Genomic DNA, 18,518 nt, shown 5'->3' with positions numbered 1-18,518 from the left:
TTGTATGCACATCGCTTTAATCCTGCAGCTGGTGAAGCTGGTGCTAATTGTAATCATTTTATGTGCTGCTTGGTTGCCTTTAAATTCCCCTCCCAAAGATCAGTACAATTTGAACCTACAGTGTGATAATACATCCTATTCTATATGTTGATTATGTTTAGTATTGTTAATCTGAATCTGCAAAATAGCAACTAAAGGTATCAAGTAAATGTGGAGTGAAAAGTAAAATATGAGCCTCTGAATTGGTGGGGTAGAAGTATAATATGGCATACAATTGAAATACTCAAGTAATTATTATTAGTAGTCTTATGACTACCTCAAAATTGTACTAAAGTGCAGTATTTTCACCATAAATGTACACATTACTTTCCAACACTGATATAATATTAAATTATATTAGTTGGGAAAATCCCACCACAGGTTCTGTTTAGAAGCTCTTCTGGGGCTTTTAATCATATGACATGATCTTCATCACCAAATGGAGGTTGCCTTTTTGTCACAAAATTGTTCAGATTGTTGTTCTTTCTTTCTTTCTTTCTTTCTTTCTTTCTTTCTTTCTTTCGTAATTATTACAATATTACATTTCTTTATCAGGCTGCTACTTTTATTTTCATTTCATGCTACTTTATATTTTACATAACAAGCAACTTGATTACCTCTCATTGATTAAACTACAGTATATAAAAAGCAGTTGAAGTGAACTCCACCGACCTGCTGCAATGTTTTGTTTACATGCTAATGCTTCAGTAATGATTCTACAATCATTTACTATAATCATAAATAATAATGTCACACTTGGAAAGGGGTTACCTGTTCACAGTGAGCACTTTATTTTGTGTTGATAATAAATCTGTTCTTTTATTCACCAGAGCAAAATTCTTAATGCAGAACTTTTACTTGTAATAGTTTATGCTGTAGTTAAAATGTGAGGATCTAAGTACTTTTCCCTCCGCTGATTGAACGTCATCAGAACATACGTAAGCTCATGTCAACATCATATGATTATGATGCTTGTATGATCCTAATTGAATCTGCTGTATAGTGCAAGTAGAGTGCAATGGTGGCAGCACTGCAGGATCTTAACGCTGTTGTAACTCGCTGTATGACTGCTACCTCTATGAAATTATGTGGCTGATCAGTATGCAGTACTGAGCATTAAGTAATTTAAATGGATTTTGTTATGCATGTAACGACACACAATGGCTGCATGTCCAATGGACTTCCGCGCACTATAACCTAAGACATAATATTACGACCTTGCACCATTTACGATGGATTGATTCCATTCCACTCGTTAACTCTTGTGCAATAATGAGTGTATTATAAACACACTCGGGCTGAATGAGACCCGATATTCAAATTCAATTCATTAATCACAACCAGACCTCATCATTTATTGTCATCATTTTATTGTCATCATTTGAACTGTGTATAATTCAGAGCATCCAGCAAATCAAATGCTTTTAAACTGGATTCCAGCAAGTTCATATCTAATTTATATCTCATACACTATAAATGTTTTTTATTATGGGCTTATGTATGATTGATCAGCGTCCCATATTAGAGTACTTGTCATCATTACGTGTTCATATAGCTGACCAAAGTTCAATACTGGGCATTTTGAAATATGATTGGAGTGTGCCTTTATTCACTGGCTGAGATATAAATAAAGTGATGGCTAAGCAGACTCCTTACAGTTCAGTGCATTGTGTAGCTCATTATCTTTCCTTGTCCATTATCATGATCTTATACATAGATAATCAGCAGGCCAAACTGAAAAATTAATGTTACATGTACAGTGCATAAAGGCTGAACTATAAATACAGTGGGAGTGAATAGGACTCCATCGCCTTTCATGCGTAATGTATCTGTTAATTCTCATTAGTCTTTAGTTTTGACGTTTGAAAGAAGTTTGTGCTTTTTATGAATAAGATACAAAAATAATGAGTGTCTCGGGCAAAATGAAAGTTTAAATGTTATTATTAAAGCGTGTGAGTGCTGATTCAGCAACCACACTAATTACAATCATTTGTGAAATTGAATAAGTTTCTCCCACGGCACCCACAAAACAGCTGTACTTAGAAGTCAAGCTGTGAAAAGAGCCGAGCTGCTTCATCATGAACAAAAAAAAAAAAAGGGAAAAAACAAAGACAAAGTGAATGTGCAGCAGAATTCATGGCCAATTCCTCAGGGATAACAACTGTAGCTTAAATAATCTCATTTCACTACACAATCATAAAACACATACATCCTGTCGAAACACGGTTCACCATTCAATATTTATGGCAGATGCTATTTCCCCATGGTGTCGCATCATGTCTTTATGTAATTATGTTGATTCTTACAGCACAACACTGATGTGAAAGCAGAGAGTCATTTTTATTTTTCATTAAATAGACAGAAGAAAGAAGAACCTCGGAAACCTGCTGGCATTCACTCATTTTTATTAGGTCTAGTCATTGTGGTCTGTAATGGCAGAATAAACAAACTTATTACTGACTCGAATGAACACCCCCCTCACTCACTAATTAAAGCTGACTAATGGCCGTGTTCCCAATTTCATCCTTTAAAAAGGAAAACAACTGAAATAATGGAAATGAAATGAGTATCTATAAAAGGGAAAAACAGAATCCTTCCAATAGTAGAAAAAGAAGAAATAAGTTCAAGGTTGTCGACCGCGGATATTCTTTAGAATAAAGTTAGTGTCTATGTACGTCAGAAACATCATGCATTCCTCTGCAAATGAGGGACATATTTTATTTATAATTATCTTGTTTTGCATCTGTCCAGTGCAATAAAGATTAATTCATTTAATCTGTCATCAATTTGTAATATCCTCCATGTGAAATAGATTTGGGATGCCATTTCACTTCGCCCACTATGCAAGCTCTACTTACCCATCTCAATTACAAACTCCCATCTCGAAATTTGCATAAAGCTTGTGAAATGTATTATTTATAAGTTATTAACCTCCTTGTTGTTTTCACACATTTCAGCAAAAAAAATAGAAGCCGCAATTGTATTTTACAGTATTGTGGGAGTCCACAGATAACTGAATTACTGAATAATGCAAGGTTTTCATTATCCAGCTCTCTCACACAAGAAGTACCAAGCAGCAAGCCAGTGACCTGGACTTCTTCAGGCTGGAGAAAATATACAATGAATATAAAAATGTGATTTTTCAGACAGAGCTGCTTTAATGGGTTTTATATAACTATTATTATTATTATTGTTCTGTAGACCTCACCTGGATGTAAAAGCAAATCCATCTCAGGCATGTTGCAGGTTTTGTGAATAGGTTTAAACATTTTAAAAATGAATACAGTTTCTAAAGTTTTAAGTCATTACATCAGTCCCTGGAAAGGACCAATCAAGCCATGTTAATGCTGATACGTGAGATCTTGTCCACTAGGTGACAGTGTCCCCTGCAGAACAAATGCACATCACTATTGTCTTATGTGGCAACTGATATGCATACAAGGTGAACAAATACTGTGGTTTTTCCTCTTCCTATCAGCCTGCTCTCACACAGAGAGGTAAAAGATCACTGACGACACTGACAGTGCAAATGTCCCACTATGGAACAAGGCACATGGAGCAAATCATAGCCTTTTAGAGAAGCACCGCCGAGCTCAGCTCCCAACAGATCTGAAACAACACTTACAGCATTTCAGATCCGACAGATTTTGTCAGCGACAATGAAAACGTGAGGGCAGGAGAAGAGCTTATGTGTTTTCTTGAAGCAATAAAACACAGAATTCAAACATCTACAAGTTCAGCAAGTGCAGTTAATAATTTCAAGCCTGGATAAAAACACACAGTGGCTTCACAAAGTATTCACACCACTTCACTTGGAAATGGATAACAATTTCCATTTTTACCCATCAGTCTACACTCAGTGACCCAGGTGAAAACATGTTTTTAGAGTTTTTTGAAAATGTATTAAAACTGCAACTTGAAGTCTGCCATTTACAAAAGTATTCAGACCCTTGATTCATTATTCAGTTTTAGATTTTTAATAAATTTTGCAGACAAATTCTAAAGCATGTTTTTCTACTTTGTCGTGATTGAAAGCTTGAGGGGAAAAAATGGCAGTTTTATTTATTTAAATTTAAATCTACAAGATATTAAAGTGTGCACAAAGAGAAGCGGTCTGAATACTTTCCGAAGCCACTGTGTCTCACTGCTAATCCAAAGGTTTTTCACATACCTACCCTACATGTACTGTATATACCCAACATTTTCTTCTGTGGCACAAACAAGAATCTCTTAAATGGCTATATTGTTGTATCTATCATGCATATAGTTCTTTCAAATTTACACTGTTTACACAACAATAACATAAATTTGTAAAGTTTACTGACAAATCAAGGAATAACAAAGATAATTACAATGCAGTTAAATTTAATGGTAAAATTAAGTCTTAAAAAAACTCCAATTAAAGGCACTTGCATGTCACAGAGTACATTAAAAGTGTGCAGTACATTGTGGATTTTAATGCTAAGGCACCCCTGTGTAGGCTGTGTCATGTCAGCTGTCCATGATTTATGACTGTGCACAACTTGATGAAGAACCTGGTGTCTGTGTGACACCTCAAGCATTTAAAACCTTTCTATCATTTTTCTTCACACTGAGTGATGAAAATCTCATTGATCACTTCACTATGGCTGTCCTCTTAATCCACACCTTGGTTCAGGTCTTCAGTAAAGTCCTTTAAGGCCAAGACACTTAAAAAAAAAAAAAAAACAACCCCAAAACAACTCAGTTTGGAATGAGACATGCAGGTAAGAGAATAACACTGATATTCAATCTTAGATTTCTTGAACAGTTTTGATGCTAAAAGTGACACAGGCTCAGCTGCACTGTAACACTGAAAGCTAACGGGTCATAGTTAATGAGGGATAGGAGCTACCTTCGAGCTGTGGTCAGGTCCGCTCTACTTTTTCAGGAGATCTGTTGATTTTAACAACCTGGAGGGAGTTTACATCATACAGACATGCTAGCAGCTCTATGAGTCTTTGAGCTAAATGCTAATGTTAGCATGCTAACATGCTCAAACTGACAACGCTAAATAAAGCACTGCAAAAATGATTTCTAAAATGTGGAAATTAGTTTGCATTTTAGCACTTCCAGTTCCCTCGTCTCGTAGTCGATGGGTTTTTTTTTTTTTAAATGCGTTTTTGGTTAGATGGCTGAAATAAAGTCTGTAGTTAACACACAAGGTTTCTGACGAGTGGCTAAATGAGATGCTAACTACAAAATTACATCATCCTTGCAGCACTCTATATGGTAAATTGTTTACCATGTTTACTATCTTAATTTAGCTTATTAGAATGTGACTATTTGTTAATTAGTGCGAAACACAAAGTACATGTAAGACTGATTAGTTTTTCAGGTATTTGGACATTTGTTTTGGGCAGTTCGTGGACAGAAAGGCCTTGTTGATGAGGGGAATGTCCAGGTGGTTAAAGCTGACATAAAGGCTATGGTAACTCAGACAATCACTCTTTACAACTGTGGTGAGCTTTTAGAAAAGCACAACATGTCAACTACAACAGCAGACGACCACATCGGGTTTCACTCCTGTCAGCCAAGAACATTTATCAGAGGCTGCAGTGGGCATGAATGTGGATTTCTGCTGAGACAGCAGATGGTGGGGTCAGGACTTGGTGTCAACAGCATGAATCCATAGATCCAACCCGTCTTGTGTCAATAGTCCAGGCTGGAGGCGGTGGTGTAACGGTGTGGGGAATGATTTCTTGGCACACCTTGGGCCCTTAATACAAATCAATCATCGTGTACTCCAGCGGCCGCCCCGGTCTCCAGACCTGAATCCAGCAGAAATACCTCCGGGATGTGGTAGAACAGGGGATTGGCAGAATGAATGTGCAGCCGACAAATCCACAGAAATGACGTGACGCCATCATGTCAACGAGGAGCAGAATCTCAAAGAAAAGTTTCCAACATCTTGTGAAATCAACGACACGGAGAACTGAGGCTGTTTTGAGAGCAAAGGGAGGATCTACACGGTGGTGTTCCTAATAAAATGCTCGCTGAGTGTATATTCTTTGAGGCTTGTTTTGGGTTTGATTTTACGTGTCCCTTGGCCTTGTTGAGCTTTCAGTCAAACACGCAAGATGCGTAGCTCTGTGGTGAGATTCAGAATCAGAGTGATGAAAGCAGAACTGATTTTTCTGATACATGCCGTTATTATAATGTAAGACACCGTCACTGCCATTTGGTGGGAATTTATACTGAAGGGATATTTACAGCACAGTCGATGATGTGTTTTGTTGTGAAGCCTGTCGCTTTGCACTTACTGTAAAAAGCTTTCAGTGCAGCCTACACCTTTTAGATCAGCAGACAGTGGTTATATTTCTCTGCATAAATGACAGTGATGAGTTTTGTACAAAAATCCCCTTCGCTAAGTCTATACATCAATGCAGCAATTATGGCACTTTGTCTGACTACAGCTGTCAGTGTGAGGGACCATTAACGCACAAAGCTTCAGGTGGCCACAATGGTCGCCAGTTAAAAGAAAAAAGAACATACAGAGTGTACACATACTAAAGCTTTTTATGTATAGCATGCTTGCCAACCAGACCATTGTCTCGTCTTCTTCTCTGGTCACTCCATGACGTTATTTGAGTGACGGGGCTTTGACACTGTAACGTACCCAAGCACGGATCCACTAAACATTCCCGGTCCCCGTGTGCACTGAGGCATGGTTCGTATCATGTGTGAAAACTACTGAACCAAAACACGGACGTGGACTATTATTTACCATCTGACTACCATCTGGCCCCGAAAGGATATGCTTGTTTGAAATTTGTGCAGACGAAAAACACACACATCCCTACGGGACGCTGCGCACACGCACTTTAGGAGGAGGAGCGAGTCGTCCACTAATCGGAAGGTGAGCGGTTCGATCCCCGCCTCCTCCAGTCGCTGTGTCGATGTGTAAGGCCAAGACACTGGACCGCAGATTGCCCCTGATGGCTGTTCTATGACTGTGTGTATTGGTGTGAGTAAATGGGTGAATGTGGCAAGTATTGTAAAGCGCTTTGAGTGGTCTCTTAGACGAGAAAGGCGCTATAATAAGTGCAGTCCATTTACCACAAAAAGTCCAATATTTATGGAATAATTTGAGAGTATTTTCTGCCTTTCCACACCAGAGCGACAACATAAAGAAATGTTCTTTAGTTTAGTAACTCAAGTGTACTCTCCTTCTTCTTTGTGTTTATTGGCAGATTGCAAAACAACTAGGTGCACACCGCCACCTACTGTATCACAGCGTGCAGATACGCAAGTGTATTCGGGTACGGTACTCAGGCATGGTGCAAAGCAATTGTACCTAATATGAAAACGTCCTGAAACAAGTGGCAGTGGTTGTTTCTGTCTTGTCGCGGTCTGTGTCCGGGAACAAAGAAAAACTGTTGCTTTGTCAGTAGAAGTTTGATTTCTCAAACAGTAGCTTCAGTGAAGAACAGAAATCTGGACAGACAAGTAAAATGTTCTTGGAAATCATGGCGATGAAAAAGGTTCTTCCGGTGCGAGGTGAAGGAAAAATAAACATTAAAAGAGCTGCTCGGGTTCATTTGGGGTTCAGCCCACTGCACATACGGGCTGGGTATCATCTGCCTTTAAACATTCGGATTTTGTGCTTGTCTGCCAGCAGCAGGGTGACATTATATTCGTAATCTCCATCATGGACTCCCGTGTGACGGAAAGCTCCGGCCAAATGGTTTTCCTCCCAGTAGTGGTGCCAGTTTCCGTACTGATCAGCCCCGAATCCAAACACACTGACCTGGAGGAGACGAGAAACAGAACCCACTACTGTGTCACGACTGCAGTAAAACATCATCTGCACAAGCTTTATACATTTATTCGTCTATCGATTTTGTTCAGTTTTCCACATGTTTTTGATTCCCTCATTTTCCAAAACAAATTTTTTTATTCTGAAAATGCAATCTCATAAAACATCAAACAAGTTGTCCTTGTACAGTTATTCCACTTCGCTGAAGAATTCAAAGCAGCTCTTGTTTTGTGGAGGTCATGTACTGAATACCGCCGTCCACCTTACCTTGTCACATATGTGGATGGCGAGCAGTAAGCTAAGGAAGCCGGTTGAAGGATATCGTCCGTGACCCTCGAGCCAAGACTCGTACACGTATTTGAAAAATGTGGGACTGTAAATCAACACCTGCAAAAGAATTAATATGACGTTCAGCTTTTTGGTTCAAGTTTGGAATCTGCTTATTATTTTATACTTCCATAAAACACTTGGTAATTAAAAAGAAATAACAGAAAGAACACATGTTCAATATAAGCTTTATAATAATAATAATAATAATAATCTTTATTTAAGGAACACTTTTCTGAACCCATGTTACAATGTGCATTACAAAGAGCAGCAAAATAAGACAAGCAGGTCATACAAGGACACAGAGTCACCAACAAAAGGGCAATCAATAAAAAAATCAATGAATCCATAAATAATTTTGGACTCTAGCCAGTCAATAAAAACAGAACCAATTACAGTTTCACCGGCAAAGATCTATTCGAATCAAGAAATCTGTGCAGTCAATGAAATGAAGTCACCTCTAGTTTTCAGCCTCGGGAACAACTAAGAGACCTCTGCTCCAGGATCTCAGGCTACGAACTGGTTCATATGCAATTAAGAGGACAGATGTATAACATGGACAGAGGCCGTGAAGAGCTGTAAAAGTCAATAGTGTAGGATCTTAAAATCAATTCCAAAAAATGTACCGGGAGCCGGAGCAAGGAGGCTGAAAACGGTGTGATGTGGTCACTTTTCTCAGATCTTGTTAAAAGCCCGGCAGCTGAGTTCTGTACAGTCTGAAGCCGACTGAAAGCTTTTTCTTTTGTTGAGGCAGGTGTAGAGGTTGTTGCAACAGTTGAAAGTGTGAAGAGACAACCAGCATGTAAAACCGTCTCTGTGTCTTTAAAAACATGAAATAGCATTTTATACTCCATATACCGACAGAAATGTAGTGCGCTTTGTTTTGAGAAGCTTGAGGCTGGAGCTGTTTTTTAATGGTTTGGACTGATCCCCTCGGTTCAAATTAAGGGACACACTTCACTTAGACTGAGATTGAAAAGTGGTCAATGGTGTGTCACTCCCGTTTAAGTGGCATCGGCTTATACAGCTGTTTTTTTTAACATACCGATTCCTAAGGGAACGTCACTTTGACATGTGGCCTGTTGCTGGTGTTCTACTGGCGGATACCTCTTCTTATGCCACTGCCCTCTGCTTCATTCAATGCATGAAATTGCTTTATACTGCCTTTTATCTTCATAAATAAATGTATACATTTAGCTTCCAACAACATGATTTAATATTGAATCATATAACTAAATTAATCAAACACTAAAAAAAAGGAAAAGAAGAAAAAGAAAAGTGTAGTGTTCAACGACTCAGTAACAGCTGCCAACTATGAATAGATATCTTCCAGTATAACGTTATGACAGAAGTTTCCAGTTTTACACGGTACATGCTGTAACAGCTGTCAGTAGGAGACCAGTGGCATGAGATGTTTATGTGGCACACAGCAGCAACAGACCATAATCAGCAGTGACATGTAAGGCTGAGGAAGTGTCGTATACTGGCATGAGCGGTGAGTGTCAGTCAAACCAAGTGACACACTGTTCTGATGTGCCATACGCCCGTCAGACAGCAGCAACACAGCACTTGTCAAAGTGAAAAAGCCAGTGTTGGAAGCAGTCAGATTTTTATCTAAGAAAAAGTAGAATCATAGTCTTAAAAAGAAAAAAAAAAAAACTGCGTTCAAATAGCTCCTCAGGTAAAAGTATTATCAGATTCTATTATTAAATATTATTACTCAATGTTGTAATTTGTAAATGTGCAGCCAGTTTTTTAGCTACTTTTAATTTTAAGATCGTTACATATTTTGCATGTAAAATCATAATCTGAAAAGTAACTTGTGGCTAAAGATATAAAATAAAAGCAGAGGAATAAAAAATACAATATTTTCCTCTGCACATGTAAAATCTGAAAAAAATGAAAATACTCATAAGTACCTCAATTTTGTACTTGCAAGTTTCCACCACTGTTAATAGCACTATGAATCAGCATGTGATACTACTGCGTATCGCTACTGCAAAAGCTGATACACACATCAGGCCATTTGCTTTGGAATGAGATGTTCAATAATCACATATAAGTGGTTCAGGTGTACACACACTTTTGGATTTCTTATTATCAAAAACATCATATTCAAACAAAAGTAATCTTATGTTATCTTTTTTTTTTTTGTTAAAGTTACAAATGTATGCAGGTATAATTCTTGTAAAACTTACCTTATCTTTGTTTGCTCTTATCCTGGACATGACAGGTAAATACGTGCTGTAACACAAAGAACACCAGGGACTTAAAATCTGGGCTTCAACTGCCTTAAAAATAGCCTGAAATGTTGTTTTGCTGAACACAGTTCTGCGTGAGAGTCTGCAATCACTGGTACCACATCCACAATCACAGTACTGAGGGCATGTCTAAAAATATAATGCCCAGTGTCAGGAACATTACGACTGTCTCGGGAAAGCTGATTGAATATCACGGGCAGATTCCAAAGTCATGTCGAGCAAGTCAAAGTGCTGTTCAGTCGACACGCTCACTGTCTTATTTTTTGTATTTTGCATCATTCATCACATGGGGGACGTGCAGCGTGGACTCGTTCATCATTCCAGGTTGGTGAAGACGGTTCAAAGCTGAAACTTAAAAAAACTGGGAGAGGCTGTTTGAATAAAGGTGTGTGCAGCTCCCGTGAGGTGGCCATCCCAGTCTGCACATGAAAAGCTTCTTTCGAAGCCTCGCAACGGCGCATAACCGCAACAGGAAGCAGATATAGAGGCGGTTCTACATGCAAAACTTGTGTGAGCACCATTTTCATGAAAACAAATCGTATTGAGCTGATAAATTAAACATTTAAACATGCAAATTCTGCACTGCGCCTGTGCAGATTTCATTGACGCCATAATGGCTGAGATGAAATATTATGATTTCATAGGAAGATACAATTCAAAGAAATGTTTCCAATTAAAGCAAGGTTAATCAAAGCTATTGCCTCTGCAGTAGTGTGGCTTATTTCAGTTGAAAGATGATATAGACTGTTTAACCAGTTCCTCTGTGATTTGTGTGGCATGACATAAAAATCACCTGTCTTGCCTCTGGTGTACGCTACAGTACATCCTGCAGCCTAATGTTAAAAAGGTGCATCCTTTCACACACGCAGGCTTGACATTGTTCCATAGAGAAGTGCTTTAATTCCAGGACGGGTACTATTTAAAGTCAGGTGTGTGAACAGTTACCCCTGTGTCCCCTCACACGGGGGTCTGTCCTTTCATAGACCCCCGTGTTATTTAACAAGTCTAGAAAATGTAACAGAGTAATTCACAACAGCCAGTGAAGATCTAAATGGCTGCGGAGGTAATGCTGACAGTACTGCCAGTAAAGTGAAATTTAATGATGCAGAAAGATTGCTTTGGCAGAGTTGGAAGACAACTGCACATTTATAGGAAAAATTTGTTTGGACTTGCTCGTCCTTCCACCATCTAACACACTGGCGTGTTTCGGTTATTGGCAGCTGCATTAATTGGCAGAGGCTTAATTTTTTGCTCTGGATGTCCAGTAATCAAGCTAATGATTATGGGTCATTGAGAATGAAGCAGCTGAAGGTGAAATTTACTGAAAGATTAAAACGGAGTGATTATCCCTGTTATGGCAGTCTGACAAATATACTGAGTGAGTGTGATTGTTATGGCAATCTGGTATTTGAAATGAGTGTAAATGAATCTGGGAGGACAACACATGCACCATCATGGTGCATTGACGAGTCATTTTCTAGCACAGTAAAAGTTCTTGAACTCTGGTTTCATTGACAAATGGGGTGGTACAGGAAGCATCTCTGCTCCACACATTATTAATTACAATAAAAGCTCATTTATATTTGTTAGTTTTTCCCAATAATGATATTCTGGGAAAGCAACAATGACCATTATTTACAATTACATGAAATAAGATGGACCAAATGGAAATGAAAAACAAAAATATGTGTGTGAATTTTCTTAATTATCACGTCTTGAGTGATGAATTTGTATTGGACAAATTCATTTTATATCTTACTAGTGTTTTTTCATGTAATTTTTTCATTTCTTTATCCTTTTTACTTTTTTAAATCAGTCTATTGTTTGTTCTTTCAAGATTTTGTTGTCAAAGTGCAACAGGTTGTAAACACAACATTGAGATATTTTCACCTTATTACAATCATATGGCTAAAGTGCTACCAAACGTTAGCATTAGCGCAACATTAATTTATAGCCATGTTTCCAAGTCCAGTATTAATTTTCTTGTTAAGTCTGTCTTGCTTAGCTGCTAAATGTCTCGCTACGTTCACCAGTTACTTGCTAACTTTGACTGTTGGTCGTGTGGTGCTGGGAAAGCTAGCAGACAGTGGCTGCAAATGAGACTGATGAAAAAGTGAAAGTGAACCAAAACCGAATAAAGGTGTGGGCTGTCAAACCAAAACAATGTGTGCGGATTCATCACTACGAACCCCTTTTTACACTTTTGACCCGTTCTTAATATAAAAACACTGACTATAGCAGCTTTAAAGCTGGATAAGTACACTTACTGTTTAATGGTGCCTGTGGTGAGAGCACTAATGATCCACTGCAGGTCCAGAGTCTTGAAGGGGATCAGCACCAGACTGGTGGTGTTGTCCAGGTCTATGGCACTCTCTGGATACATGACATGATGAGTTGTTCTGGCACCCACATCCCCCTCAAAGCCACTGGTGGGAGCCTGGTTCATTCTGCAGGGACATTTTGGTTACTGGGTTATTTTTCTCATGTCCTTCTTTCCTCTTATTTTTTTTACTTTGTCATCTTCATAATTTTCGAGGGACAGCTCAAATTGAGTTTTTTCACCCAGGTTACAAAAATGGCTTTTGTTATATCAATCCCCAAAATCTACAAAGGTCACTGACACCGAGACGAGCAGAACCAGGCATGATCGCCATTTTGATGGGGAGGGGAAAAAAACAAAAATACAAAAAGCAATTTGTCCTGTTTTCACCGTGTTTTGGACATCCAATCAGCAATTCAGAACAATCCACTGTCCATTTAGAGCACAACAATTACTGCTTGGCAAGCTAGATGAGGAATCCCTATTATTATGTCCAACAATACTCACTCTGGCTGGAGCAGTAATTGGTGGGAACATCGTTTGACAGTGGCTTTTGGTTTCGTCAGGGGAAGGTGGTGACACAGAGGAGGAAAATCATGGAGTTGACCCCCCGTGTGAGTAGCATCACCTGTTTGGGAGCACTGGTCTGAGCAATGTTACCTTGCTCATTACCGACTCTTGAGATGACAGCTATAGAACAACTTGACATTTCCTGCCGGAGGCTGTCAGGACTGAAAACCACCTCCCACAAGAAGCATTTTGTAACTAGGAGAGAAGAGGCTCTGAGCCTCTATTCTGATTGGCTGACTTTTTTTCAGAGTGATCTAATAGAAATATAACAGATTTCAGGTAAAACACTGAGAGAAACCAAATCCTGCAAGGTTGGGTTGTGGGTCCGGGTGGGCGGAGCTTGGGGGTTTGGCTGTGGGCGGTGACTGCTTTGTTGTGACATCACAAAGTTACATACTCCTAGATGCTCCTCTGTGTTCAAAAGTTTGTCCCTAACTGTGTCTGCCTGCTGGTGAAGCTGAGCGCTGCGAAATCCAAAACAAAAAGAAAGAGCTGAAAGTTGCTAAGGCGCTCTGTAGAGCTGAGGCAAATTGCAGAATCAGGTGCTTCATATTCGGCTTTCACAGCTTTTTCTATCCACCTTTCATCTTCAAAAACCAAAAATATTGAAGCCTGCGCCTGATTAAAAAAAAACACGAATTGAAGGTTGAATGAAAGAGAAACTGAATTAAAAACATACATTAAATCAGCTTATGAAAACAAGAGGGAAGTAGAGACATGATGCACAGCTGTCTTTAATGCGACATCAAACTGAAGCAATGGTACAGCTGTGAAGTGTTGGAAGGCCAGGCGGCCCCAGAGGAGAGAAGTGTTGTGTCAGCGGTAATGAAGCTGCCGCACCAGATGTGTCTGTGGGTATTATCGACACAGCACTGATCATTATGATATTGCATCATCACTTGTAGCATTATGGGGGGGGGTGGGGGGGTTGGTGGTAGGAAGAGCAGTTAGCACAATAATGATGTGTCGTTTTATACGATCGCATCTACAAAAACTCACAGCACAGCCTGTTTGGAAAAGGAAAGAAGGAGGAGAAAAAGAGCGATTGACCATTAACAAGCAATAAGTACTGTTCTTTCTGTCAGCTGTTCGGGGGAAGTAAAGCCGGCTCTGGCCAACGCTGGCAGTGGCTTTAAGAGATGAGCACACTCATCAAAACCAACCAGGTTCGTGGCTCTGACCGAGCTAAAAAAAAAAAACAAAACTGCAATGTATGGAAGACGAAGATATTGGCAAGAGGTTTTTTACGGTGCAGTATCTCAGTAGGAAAGAACACTTTTTTGACAGCACTATGTTCTTGGGTTCCTCCCCTAATGGTAACTATGGGGGATGTGGGAATTGCTCAGCAAATGGATCCTTAGTGTCCAGAGCAAATGAAAAAGTACGGCAGTGAGGAATTCATCACTACTTCAGCACATTCAGGGATATTCTACTGTACCATCACGTTACTTTATGTCAGTGCTTAAAGGTAAGGTTGGTTTTTCTCGGCTCTTGATTTACGCCTCTGCTATTACACCCATACATTATTAATAACCATTGCGGTTAAATGTATTTGATCACTTGCAATGCTTCAGAGACACTCATCTGACTTCTTCTTCATGATACTGATATGTAAGTAATTACCACAATTTATGCAGGTGTACAGGAGACTAGGCTTTGATGGAACTTTATGTGATGTTCTTCTCAAGTTATACACAAAAGTAATAGACTTTCCCTTAAGTTTCTTATTTCTATTCCTTTTTTCAATCTCCCAAAAATGACCAAACCTAAATCCAATTTAATGTCGTCAAACACAAAACACTGAGGCACAAACTGTCATTGATTCCACACAACACAATGGACACATCTTTGATTTCAACTTCTTGGATTCGCCTCTCTTGAGATTTGAGAAGACTGTATAGGTCTTGCCATCACTCACTGTAGGGGTCAATGCTGCGATAATGCAAGTCTGTAAGGGGTCACTCAAGAAGTTAGCTTAAGTTGTTAAGTGGATTCAGTGAGCTGCTCTCTTCACTTAATCTTGTGGAGGCGTGTGGTGTCAACTGCTCTAAGGAGGCGAACATTTCAGATTGGTCTCATCAATATTCAACTTCTGCTGTAACTCCCTCAACCCTCCTGTCTAGGCGCTGGAAATTTGTACCAGATGGACTTGAAACAAACTGGAGCAGATGTATTGAGAATTTGAAAAGCCCATTTCGCCAACAAGATGGTTTGCTGGAGGCATTTTACCTGGTGTACACAACCGCTCAGGATAACGCAGACCACGACAGTGTCAGGCGGAGGTTGCTTCTTAGATTTTAAAGTGGAATAATTAGGATCAACCCTCGAACGTTAGCTCGTGTAAAGATTTTGATGTGGCTCTCGTATAGCTTAGAGACGAGTACAGGTCTGTGACACCGCTCTGGAGAAAGCAGGACTCACTGTCAGTGGAAGAGGGAAATTCAGAGTGTTCACTTTTTACTAATGACAGATCTCTCAACCAGTGATTTAGAGCAGAACGATACGGGGGCTGCAAGTCTTAAGCTTCAATCAACTTCACTCACTTTTAAGTGACTCTTAAAGGCTTAAATATACAAGTCAGGTTGAACTGTATGAAGGTCTAAAGCAATGATTAAAGTTTTTCAGAGAAAAGTGTTTCACTGCAAACAGGCAAACAGTAATGTCTGCTTGTATTTTCAGACACGGCTTGACCAAAGACTGGGTGAATACCACCAAGAACCTGCGTCAGATCAGATGGACTGCACGGAAAACATTGATGACTTCACTTCAGATGAAATGCATGAATGAAACATCACTGACTGCAGAAGTTTTAATTGTTTATTCCATTTCACATCAATGTATCGTTGCTCAGCTTGGTGTCATTCCTGCGTAAGGAGGTGCGGGTGTAATTTATCAGTGCACCTGCTAGTGTGGATTTTAGGCTGCAGCTTGTGCAAGGCTCGATTACCTTTATACTCTCTCTTAATATCATGGCTCAGTGCTTGGTTATTTACAGATAATATAAAACAGGGGAATCAGGGGTGGGGTGGGGTGGAGGGGTGGAGGTGATCAATTATCAACCATTATCTCAAAGCATTTCCAATGCTGCAATCAATGACAACATTAAAGAAATAATTCTAGTTGATTTAAAATGTAATGTTCCTTAAACTGTAATTTTAAACGTGTGCCCGCTTTTATCTTTTGTTTCGTGCCCCTGTGTGTAAATCATTTGTGGATTTGATGGCAGGCAGATCAGTGATTAGCAGCGGCCGGGCTGCAGCGATTGGTCACCAGCATGCAAATATGTTTTCAGACAAGAAGTTCCCCGCTGCCGACTCCTGCCTGAGCGAGCAATAAGCCAAAGCTTTACTGCTCCCAAAAACACATCTCTGATCAGCCACAAAAACTCATTTTCTTTAAAAGTCCCATATTAGACACTTTTCCTGTGTTTCATTTGAAGTGTTGATACATGAGAAGATATATTTGTCGTTTAAAGCACAAACCTCCATGTTGGCTTCATTTTTCAGCCCTGGAGGTTGAGGCTCGGCAATTGCTTTCACTGAATATTGTCCTCTTTTGAATTTTTAACTCTGTGTATTTCTATATATCTCGACATCATTGCAAATGAGGGAAACCGCAATGAGGCTTGAATTAAACAATGAGAGAAATAGGAGAGATTCTGTGTCGACTCCACATGACAGTGGCTGGCTGGATATGTCACTTGCTACTGATTGGTTAGGGCAAAACAAACAAAACAAAAAAAAACCCAACACAATATCAGCTAACATGAACACTAAATGTCAAGCTGAATAATTGAAGACAAAAAAAAATGACAATGCACTCTGATTATTAGGCTATCGATCAGAGAGTGCAGAGATTCTGTCAGTGTTGGTTAACTAATTAATGGAAACTACTGTTTATGTCTTCATATTCACAGTCATTTGTCACTTTTGACATTAAAGCATCAATGAGATCATCGTGGATTTAGGCCATCTTTGATTTTGCAGTTAGGTCTGACGTCTCAGACTTTTCTCTCTGGGAATCGTCTGTTTTTTTTTTTTTCGTTTTGTGATGCTAATAATGATTAATATCATGTTTAATGTCAGGGCTGTTTGCCTGCCAGCAGATTGTTGGACATTATTTGCCTGATAATTATTCATTTGCCCTCAAAATGCTGAAAGCGAAGAACCACGGTACTCTCTATAACACAGCCCTGTGCTTCACGGTGCAGCCGGATCACGCAGCATGTAATAGCCAACTAACACTTTAAAGGTCAGTGGTGTTTCAGTCCTGTCTCATTTCTTCACATGCTCACCGCACTTCTCTGCTGTTACCACCACTCTCCTCTCTAAGCCGGAGTGTGTCTACGCGGTTCCAGCCGACTGATAATCATGATGAGGAATGAACACTGTATACATTTTTATGAGGTGGGGCCAGAATGAGGCAACAGATGAGATGAAGGCGCAGGGTCTCAGGTGTGGTTTTGAAGCTTGAGGCTTTGTGATTAACAGGATGAATACTAAAGTTGCACTCAATGTGGCGCTGAGTGTCGAACGGTGCCTGTTAGCTACAGATGGCTTACAGTTGTCCTCGAACCACAGCTTACGTTATCCACTCTCTTAAGATGTGGACTGATGTAGACCGAGACAAGAGAAAGGCTGTGTAATGAACTGTAAGTCCTTTAGGTATATAGCAGGATGTTGCAATCGATTCTTGATCTATTAGGTATCCACTATAGAGTTTTGGGTGTAAAACTCATTGCAGGTTTAGCTCTATGCCAGACTGCCAACAACAATGAATGTTTCTTACTGACTGCCTGATTCCCTATATAGGTAAACCCACTAGTGAAACCCTCACCATACCTCACCTCACAGCTCGTTAAAGAAGCCCTCATCTGTTACAATGTGGGAACTCCCTTAACGAGTCTAAGTGCTCGTTACTTAGTATTTCAAACTCATTAAGATTTCATGTGCAAGTCTTTCCTGCGGTGACCTACCTTTGGTTTCACTTTGAAAAAAGTGCAGTGTGGTTTATACAATACAACTAAACTGGGTTCTGTGACATCTTGTGTTTTTTTGAAGAGATGTCGCAATCAAGTTTTCTGGCCTCAGTCCGAGTCGTTTAATACTGGGTATATGCCGATTTTAAATGTATTTAAATGTTGATTAAATATGTATCTGACACACTGAAATAACAGCTGGAGCCCATTTATACTGACAACACTGGTTCAGAAATATAAAATTTA

At 39.5% G+C, this 18,518-nt stretch overlaps 1 protein-coding gene across 2 annotated transcripts in view; it reads right to left on the bottom strand.

The window, feature by feature from the left end:
- Window positions 1–2,427: 2,427 nt before the first annotated feature.
- LOC111671475 (CMP-N-acetylneuraminate-beta-galactosamide-alpha-2,3-sialyltransferase 1-like) overlaps window positions 2,428–18,518 on the bottom strand; it is a 58,751-nt gene continuing 42,660 nt past the window's right edge. Inside the window, exons 4-7 of one of the 2 annotated variants that reach the window (XM_023428574.2) lie at window positions 12,672–12,851; window positions 10,342–10,387; window positions 8,084–8,203; window positions 2,428–7,807 (exon numbers count right to left, since the gene is read on the bottom strand). In XM_023428574.2, coding sequence (XP_023284342.1) covers window positions 7,634–7,807; window positions 8,084–8,203; window positions 10,342–10,387; window positions 12,672–12,851 — 520 coding nt within the window. In that variant the 3' untranslated portion in view covers window positions 2,428–7,633. Of the gene's footprint in view, window positions 7,808–8,083; window positions 8,204–8,326; window positions 8,964–10,341; window positions 10,388–12,671; window positions 12,852–18,518 lie in introns of those variants that run through there. The other variant, XM_087179912.1, reaches the window with a different exon arrangement.

This window comes from Seriola lalandi, unplaced genomic scaffold, assembly GCF_002814215.2.
Source record: "Seriola lalandi dorsalis isolate HSWRI2012SDOR001 ecotype SW California unplaced genomic scaffold, Sedor1 jcf7180002054879, whole genome shotgun sequence".
NCBI lineage: Eukaryota > Metazoa > Chordata > Actinopteri > Carangiformes > Carangidae > Seriola > Seriola lalandi.
The sequence above is the reverse complement of the archived record's forward strand: the minus strand, read 5'-3'. Positions and strand labels throughout refer to the sequence as shown.